Source organism: Mizuhopecten yessoensis, unplaced genomic scaffold, assembly GCF_002113885.1.
Source record: "Mizuhopecten yessoensis strain PY_sf001 unplaced genomic scaffold, ASM211388v2 scaffold2329, whole genome shotgun sequence".
In the NCBI taxonomy this organism is placed as follows: domain Eukaryota; kingdom Metazoa; phylum Mollusca; class Bivalvia; order Pectinida; family Pectinidae; genus Mizuhopecten; species Mizuhopecten yessoensis.
Window position 1 is genome coordinate 6,559,534 of NW_018404492.1, and position 9,513 is coordinate 6,569,046.

Genomic DNA, 9,513 nt, shown 5'->3' on the forward strand with positions numbered 1-9,513 from the left:
GTTAACCATGACATGTATGAATAAAGAGCATATAAACAATATATTTAAATCAAAAAGCCTATTCGATGTTATTAGAAAGACCACGGACGAAGACAGCAAAATAGAATTCCGTATCGCATGTGTTAGTTGCAACATACCAGCGTGGTTACACGTAGTTCATTTTTTAAATGGGAGTTGTCGTTCTTACACGTGTATAGGAAGCGCCACCGTAGACGTCAGACGCCATATTGGAATGAATAACCATGATTTTCACCTATCTTTCCTCAACTTTACAAATATTGTGATCCAGGAAGCTACGACAATGATGTAGGGGAGTTCGCTGCCTTCCCACGAAGGCGATGGAGTACAGAAGTGTTGTTTATAACGCCGCAAGAGACGGCAAGCTCAACAGACTTAAAATATTTCTCGACCACAAGTCGAAAGAAGAAGTGGCAAAACTTGTCCATGCTAAAACAAATGGGGCTACCCCTCTGATTATGGCCTGTAGAAACGGTCATCAAGATGTGGTGAAGTATCTCATCAATACGTGTAAGGTTGACAACGAACAGGTGGGCTCTGTAACGTTCGACGGCGAAACTATCGAGGGTGCGCCCCCTCTGTGGTGTGCTGCTGCGGCAGGACATCTTCAAATTGTGGAACATTTAGTGGAAAAAAATGCAGGAGTTAACAAAACAACATTTACAAACTCTACACCTCTCAGGGCTGCGTGTTTCGATGGCCATTTTGAGATAGTGAAATTCCTTGTTGAGCATAAAGCCAACATCGAGATAGCTAACAGACATGGTCACACATGTTTGATGATTTCCTGTTATAAAGGACACAAAGAAATTGCTCAGTATTTACTTGAATTGGGTGCTGATGTAAACAGAAAGAGTGTGAAAGGTATAATAGATTCTAACATTTTGATACTAACCGTCGTTTCATATAAGAAATAATTAGATTTACATAATAATTGCAGTCATTCAAAAAGGACTTTGTAATCGGTGGGGTAAACTATAAAAGAAAAGAGTAGAAATATGAAAAGGAATATTAAATTGGGTATTTTCAGACAAAAGGACCATGCTAGAAAGTTGTAGTATACTAAGGTATATAATTACATTGGTGTACAATCACACATTGAAAAGTATACTTCCATCTTGAGGTATATGTATATCATTGCTACTCCAACAGTGTTAGAGGTTTACACGGCGAGATACTTTTGACAGGCGCCGTGTTGTAGTTGACGAAATCAAGGATAGAAAAAAGTCGTCCAGTGGCCTCTTTATGTTATTAGAGTGATATTACTGCATGCAGATGTTGTTACTTTGGTGTCCGCACTTGGACCTGGGTACCCTGTAAGTCAATGTCCTAATTAGCCTTCATCTCGCAAACATGTACTCTGGAAGACACAAAGTCATGTTTTTTCCATGCCGGGGAGGTATGCCACAGTGGCGAACCACCTTATTGACTTGTTGGTAGTTGGAGGGAATTTGTTATCTTAATCAATCACTCGTTCAATTCAAATAGTTACAAATTTATAGAAACTGTCAACAGTGACAATTTCATTCAAGCAGTCTGCTAGTCCGAATTATTCTGACGTTTTATCGACTTTTTTCATATCGGTCTGTCGTCGATTAACGTCAGAACTCCGGCCCTCTATAATATGCGGGAAATATGCGACCTGCGCCCGGAGCGCACTTCCAACTGATATTTTAGAAACAAATCGTCACTTTCACACACATGTCGCACATGGATCGAAAGACCTATTCTTTATGCACAATATGAACATACATAACATGCCTCAAACAACTAATACAATCACTGAAAACATATTACTGTATTTCAAACTTACTCTGTTTTACTCTAGTTTTTTGATAGCCCCGCCTTCCAATGCCATATGACTAAAATCTCGCCGGCCTACCGTCATAAAGTTGGAAAATACCTTCGGTAACGTGAGATCTCGTCAAGTCATATGACATTTCTCATGGCCTAATTTCCATAAAAACATGGGTTGGTATAGAAAACGTTGGAAAATACTTTTCGTAATGATCTTTGAAACATGTTATTGATCCCACCTAGTGCATAAAGAATAGGTCTTTCGATCCATGTGCGACATGTGTGTGAAAGTGACGATTTGTTTCTAAAATATCAGTTTGAAGTGCGCTCCGGGCGCGGGTCGCATTTCCCGCATATTATAGAGGGCCGGAGTTCTGACGTTAATCGACGACAGACCGATATGAAAAAAGTCGATAAAACGTCAGAATAATTCAGACTAGCAGTCTGCATGCCAAGTTTTGAGTGTCATCTGATTTCAAATCCAATGGGGCGAAATGCTGTAATATGTAATCTTCAGTAATTAGTAGTTGTCAGGACTAGATCTTGAGTTAGCTACAGAAACAAACACTAGCTACTACATCATGTAGATAAAAAAGAAATTGTAATTTAGTGTACTTTTGGATACAAGTTCAATCATGTCATGTGATATATGCAACAATTATGAGGATTCCGTTGCTCAAACCAGTACAATTCATGATCAGCCCACCTGATGAGGTAAAGGTGAATATAATGTTATTCCCTTGGAGCCAATTCAAACTGGTAAATTCTGTATATACCATAAATATAACAGTTGTGTTTTCAGTTATGGATACATAGTAACATATTTTTTTACCACCTTATGGACATGGTTTCAAAATTTGATGTCTTTTCAAGTCTTGACCCCATGACTGGCCAGCTGAGGGCAATGCCAGTCCTACATAATTTGTCTATGTTAATATAAAAATGTAAAATTCAGCAGCAATGTATATATCTTGAGATCATGGTCAAATAGTTTATAATCATTGTCAACAGTATGAAGCTTTTAAGGATCAAGAATAGAATATTAGCTCCGTCTTCTAAGTAAATCATTATGGAGTAGATATGGGCTTTTTGTTTGCTTATTTGATGTATTTATTACAAGGTCATATCATGTTGTTCACTTTTACATCCTCGTAGCACTAACAGACAAACAGATAGAAAGATGTTCACTTTTCCACCCTTGTAGCAACCAAGGTCATAGAAAGACGTTCAGTTTTACATCCTCTTAACAGTCAAGGTCATAGAAAGACATTCAGCTTACATCCTCCTAACAGTCAAGGTCATAGAAAGACGTTCAGTTTTACATCCTAGTAACAGTCAAGGCCATAGAAAGACATTCAGTTTTACATCCTCATAGCAGTCAAAGTCATAGAAAGACATTCAGTTTTACATCCTCGTTACAGTCAAGGTCAAAGAAAGACATTCAGCTTACATCCTCGTAACAGTCAAGGTCATAGAAAGACATTCAGTTTTACATCCTCATAGCAGTCAAGGTCATAGAAAGATGTTCAGTTTTACATCCTCGTAACAGTCAAGGTCATAGAAAGACATTCAGTTTTACATACTCGTTAAAGTCAAGGTCATAGAAAGACATTCGGTTTTACATCCTCATAGCAGTCAAGGTCATAGAAGGACATTCAGTTTAACATCCTTGTACAGTCAAGGTCAAAGAAAGACATTCAGCTTACATCCTCGTAACAGTCAAGGTCATAGAAAGACGTTCAGTTTTACATCCTAGTAACAGTCAAGGTCAAGAAAGACATTCAGTTTTACATCCTCATAGCAGTCAAGGTCATAGAAGGACATTCAGTTTAACATCCTTGTACAGTCAAGGTCAAAGAAAGACATTCAGCTTACATCCTCGTAACAGTCAAGGTCATAGAAAGACGTTCAGTTTAACATCCTCTTAACAGTCAAGGTCATAGAAAGACATTCAGCTTACATCCTCGTAACAGTCAAGGTCATAGAAAGACGTTCAGTTTAACATCCTCTTAACAGTCAAGGTCATAGAAAGACATTCAGCTTACATCCTCGTAACAGTCAAGGTCATAGAAAGACGTTCAGTTTAACATCCTCTTAACAGTCAAGGTCATAGAAAGACATTCAGCTTACATCCTCGTAACAGTCAAGGTCATAGAAAGACGTTCAGTTTAACATCCTCTTAACAGTCAAGGTCATAGAAAGACATTCAGCTTACATCCTCGTAACAGTCAAGGTCATAGAAAGACATTCAGTTTTACATCCTCCTAGCAGTCAAGGTCATAGAAAGACGTTCAGTTTTACATCCTAGTAACAGTCAAGGCCATAGAAAGACATTCAGTTTTACATCCTCATAGCAGTCAAGGTCATAGAAGGACATTCAGTTTAACATCCTTGTACAGTCAAGGTCAAAGAAAGACATTCAGCTTACATCCTCGTAACAGTCAATGTCATAGAAAGACGTTCAGATTTACATCCTCGTAACAGCCAAAGTCATAGAAAGACGTTCAGTTTTACATCCTCATAGCAGTCAAGGTCATAGAAAGACCCTCAGTTTTACATCCTCATAGCAGTCAAGGTCATAGAAAGACGTTCAGTTTTACATCCTAGTAACAGTCAAGGCCATAGAAAGACATTCAGTTTTACATCCTCATAGCAGTCAAGGTCATAGAAAGATGTTCAGTTTTACATCCTCGTAACAGTCACGGTCATAGAAAGAAATTCAGTTTTACATCCTCGTAACAGTCAAGGTCATAGAAAGACATTCAGTTTTACATCCTCGTAACAGTCAAGGTCATAGAAAGACATTCAGTTTTACATACTCGTTAAAGTCAAGGTCATAGAAAGACATTCGGTTTTACATCCTCATAGCAGTCAAGGTCATAGAAGGACATTCAGTTTAACATCCTTGTACAGTCAAGGTCAAAGAAAGACATTCAGCTTACATCCTCGTAACAGTCAATGTCATAGAAAGACGTTCAGATTTACATCCTCGTAACAGCCAAAGTCATAGAAAGACGTTCAGTTTTACGTCCTCATAGCAGTCAAGGTCATAGAAAGACACTCCGTTTTACATCCTCATAGCAGTCAAGGTCATAGAAAGACCCTCAGTTTTACATCCTCATAGCAGTCAAGGTCATAGAAAGACATTCAGTTTTACATCCTCGTTAAAGTCAAGGTCATAGAAAGACATTCGGTTTTACATCCTCATAGCAGTCAAGGTCATAGAAAGACATTCAATTTTACATCCTCGTAACAGCCAAGGTCATAGAAAGACGTTCAATTTTACATCCTCGTAACAGTAAAGGTCATAGAAAGACGTTCAGTTTTACATCCTCATAGCAGCCAAGGTCATACAAATTACGAAGATGTTCACTTTAACACCCTCGTAACAGCCAAGTCATAGAAAGACGTTCACTTTTACACCCTCGTAACAGCCAAGGTCATAGACAGACGTTCACTTTTACACCCCCGTAACAGCCAAGGTCATAGAAAGACGTTCAGTATTCATGGATGATGAGGCAATTCCATGCCAACTTTAAAGTGTCATCTTATTGAAATTTCATGGCTGAATTTTTGACACCACTGCTCCTAGCCTGGTTATGTTATAATCGCAACCGGCTGACCAGTCCTAATTAACTCATTTAAAGCTAAACTTCAAGCAAAGGACAGTCAACTCCAACTATAAATGACTGTCTCGGCCGGGGAACAGTACCCATATGTCTTTGCTTGGGCGACCGCTTAACACCTAGGCTAAAAGTGATGTATTCATCAATGCCAAGTAAGACATTAGGAGAGGTGAAAAAGATATGAAATGTTGTAATGGGTCACAGTGCAGCAGTTTTATTTTGGTCACTTTCATTTGTGTCCCACAGCAAAAAAAAGGGTTTACCACAGTAGTCATCACCACTTAATACTCTTAGGTAACTGCTAGCAGGTAAATTCCCTGCAGGGAATTGTATTTTACGGTAAAACTTAAAAGGCTGACCATAAAGAGTTTTTTTTTGTGTGATGGCTTACAGGTTAGATTATTTTACAAGAAGAGTCATGATGTATGGTGACTGACAATTGTACGTCATGTATACATTGTATTTTGGCACTTTGCCAAATGTACCCATGTACTCCTGCAGAGTGATGAAAAGTGCCAACAGTAATAATATACTGCCTGTCGACTAACAAAAGGTTACCAGAAATATCAACTGATTGTACATGTAGTATTATGAATATATGTCCCAAACTCACACATCCCATGTCAGTCAGTACATTTATTTTAATGGGTTGTATTGGTGTTGGTATTACAAGGAACTGATGAGCACCTGTGAACAGGTATACCTTTGAAAATCTATGTGTTTTTTTACTTTTCAATTGTACATGATGACGCTGATCTGACATGCATCAGCCACTAAATGTTCGCCAGAACATTATAACTCTTATGAAAATGAGGTGTTGCTGGCTCCAAGTTCAGCCAATATGGGCTACGATATATTTTTCATGTTTATTATGGTTATAGATAGTTATTCTTACTACTATACTCGTAATCCAACTGTGGAAGCTGTGAATCAGATGCTCAGATTCTGTTCCATTGGATAAACACTCTGGGCATATAATTATATTTATAAATTCATATGTAATCCGTGATGTCGGATATATATTACCTCGGTGAATTAAATTTGCTCCTAAAGAGGATTATAGAAATTAGAAACGTGTACAGAAATCTATATATCCAGATTTACAAACAATTATAGTAAGTAAGAACTCTCTATAACCTACAGCTACTTTTACCCAACTCTTAACTGATGTTATATTGTTGGGTCAACATGTAATCGTGCACATATGTATAAGAGCTGATTTACAAAAACCTAGGTACAGTATGTGAAATATCATGCATATATATCAATTTTGTGTATCAAGGAAATCATGTCTGATATTCTATTTATATTTGCAGGTAATACAGCTTTGCATGACTGTGCAGAGTCTGGGAGCCTTGACATCATGAAATTACTTCTCAAGTACAATGCCACGATGGAGAAAGATGCCTACGGGATGACCCCTTTATTGGCAGCAAGTGTGGCAGGATTTTCAAAGATCGTAGAATTTTTGATAACCAGGCCTATATGTGATAAACAAGAAACAATAAATGCACTGGAGCTGCTGGGAGCTACATATGTGGACAAGAAGAGAGACATGTTGGGTGCCATTGAGTTTTGGAGACAGGCTATGGAAGTACGATTCTCGGATGTCAATAATCCATTACCAAAACCTCGATTGAAATCTGATATAGCAGCCTACGAAAATGCAAGAGAGGTCACATCTTTAGATCAATTAGATGATCTAATCTCTGATCCAGATGACATGCGAATGCAAGCTTTACTGGTACGTGAACGAATACTAGGTCCTGCCCATCCCGATACTTCCTATTACATCAGATATAGAGGGGCCCTGTATGCAGACATGGGCAATTTCGACCGGTGCATAATGCTGTGGATGTATGCTCTTGACATGCAACAGAACGTTTTGGATCCCCTCAGTCCAATGACGCAGAGCAGTTTCTTGTCTTTCGCAGAGCTTTTCTCATTTATGACAACAGAGTGGAGAAACAGACCGCCTCATCCTGTGGGTTTTACAGATATCATGGCTGTTTTACTGCGAGCTGTCAATGAATTGGAGAAAGGACGAGACCAGCTCAATAAAGTGGCAGTGTCTGAGAGAGATACAAGTCACTTCAACAGACTACTGGTGATCATAATGCATCTTCTGTGTCTTATGTGTAGACTGAAGAAGGAAATGGATCGTGAAAATGACCACACATTCAAAGAACTTGTTTACAGACTGGTACGCATGGAACCCAGAGGATCCAAAGGATTCACACCTCTTCACCTGGCCTGCTCAAGGGAGACAACCAATGTTGGACGCTACCCCGTGTGTTCTTTTCCTAGCGCTGATGTTTCTCAGTTATTGATTGAAGTAGGTGCCAATGTGGATGCAGTTGACGTGGAAAGAAACTCGCCATTGCACATTGCTTCAAGCAATCGGCCATGCAAATCTGAAGTGATCCGCACCTTGTTGAAAAAAGGAGCCCACCTGGATGCCTGTAACCTCGACAGAAAGACACCTATGCAGTTGATACGAGGCATGTCTATAAATGATATAGTTTCGCCTCTAAATTTCTTAACTTTACAATGTCTAGCTGCTCGGAAGATTGTGAAATGTAGCATACCTTACAAAGGCCATATTCCCTCTAAGTTGGAGTCTTTCATTGAGATGCATTGATGATGAGGAGTGTCTATTAAGTTTAGTTATGAATATATATAGATATATATTATTTATGCATGTTTTATGAATGTTGATTGGTAGATAACCAATTTTGGGATTATGTTTCACAAAAGTGGCACTGGGTTGTCCTTAATGCTGACAAATACAACTACCTCTGATCAGAAGTTCACCCGACAGATCAGTACCATTTTGAAGCAGAGCCAGGATTATTTTACGTGAATTGGGAATGTCCTGGTGTAGTCAGACAAATGATTAATTAGATAGAAATGATGGCATTTCTTGCTTTGATTTATATCAATTTGTTTAGAGATGCCATATACCTGGTATATGTGTAACCTGATAATTATAACTGCATTGCTTACCTGTAGGAGTGAGATATGTTGATCTTAACGCTTTAAATATAAATTACTTTGCCTTTGGCTTTGACTTTTGACCTTTTACTGCAGCATTGCATGTATACTGAAGTATAATTTGTTAACTGTTAATTCATTAAGTCTGCATAGGGTAGTGTACAATAGGTGTATATTATTGCATTGGGTCGTGTACAATAAGTGCCTCTTTTGTGAAGCAGTCCTTTACTCTTGTGAATGTTGGGTTTGATTTGTTTGTTGGGGATATATTTATTTGAAGAGTGCACACAGAAACCTTTACTAACAGAAAAAAGGTAGGTCTAGGTCATATTGTGCTTACTTTCATAAGCGGATGACACATGACAAGAGCAAGATATCTGTAATTCAGTTTTGCATGTACTTGATAAATACCAGAAGAAACCATATATAGCTAGTCCAAAACACTAGAGATATATAGACATGTGCCAGGGTATTATGGTTGAAACAATATGCAAGGTCACAACTCGGTATGTACACAAGATTTTCCTCAATGCATAGTACACTGTATAAGTATCCGTACCTGTATGTTTAAGGATCCTTGTACGTACATAATGAATTATACAACTGTGCATCGGAAATAATTTTTCCCAGCATGACTAGATCTTTTATAAATCATTTCTTAAAAGAAAATATACTCTTCTTAACTTTAACTCATTCATCCCTGAAATTTCATAATAAACTATTCCAACCTTTGAATTGGAAGAGTTCAAATGTGTCTTCAGGGGTGAATGAGTTAATGAAAAAAATGAAGAAATGAATGAAAGAATTGATATAAAAATTCTATTATTGTGCAAGTAGATCCAACGTCCTGTTAGTAAAGGGTAGTCATTGGTCAATGTATCGGTGGAGGTATCCGAATGGGGGGAAAAAGAAGATGAAATAAACAACAAAAACTCAACAATAGTGTTCCGAGTTTAAAACTGCAAAGGAGACCTGGCCTGGATTCAAACCTGAGCCTCTGATCATTACCTATACTATAACTAAATGAGCTACCTTGTCAACAGTATTACCGGGGTACCCTGGTCCAGGCATGCTACGT

The 9,513-nt window shown here is 38.2% G+C and overlaps 1 protein-coding gene across 1 annotated transcript; it reads left to right on the forward strand.

The window, feature by feature from the left end:
• The first annotated feature begins 199 nt into the window (after positions 1-199).
• LOC110445695 (protein fem-1 homolog C-like) lies at positions 200-9,148 on the forward strand. Its single transcript, XM_021490466.1, has 2 exons — positions 200-882; positions 6,758-9,148. Exons 1-2 carry the CDS (start codon positions 339-341, stop codon positions 8,080-8,082), a joined length of 1,869 nt encoding a protein of 622 aa, XP_021346141.1. The 5' UTR covers positions 200-338; the 3' UTR covers positions 8,083-9,148.
• The last annotated feature ends 365 nt before the right edge of the window (positions 9,149-9,513 follow it).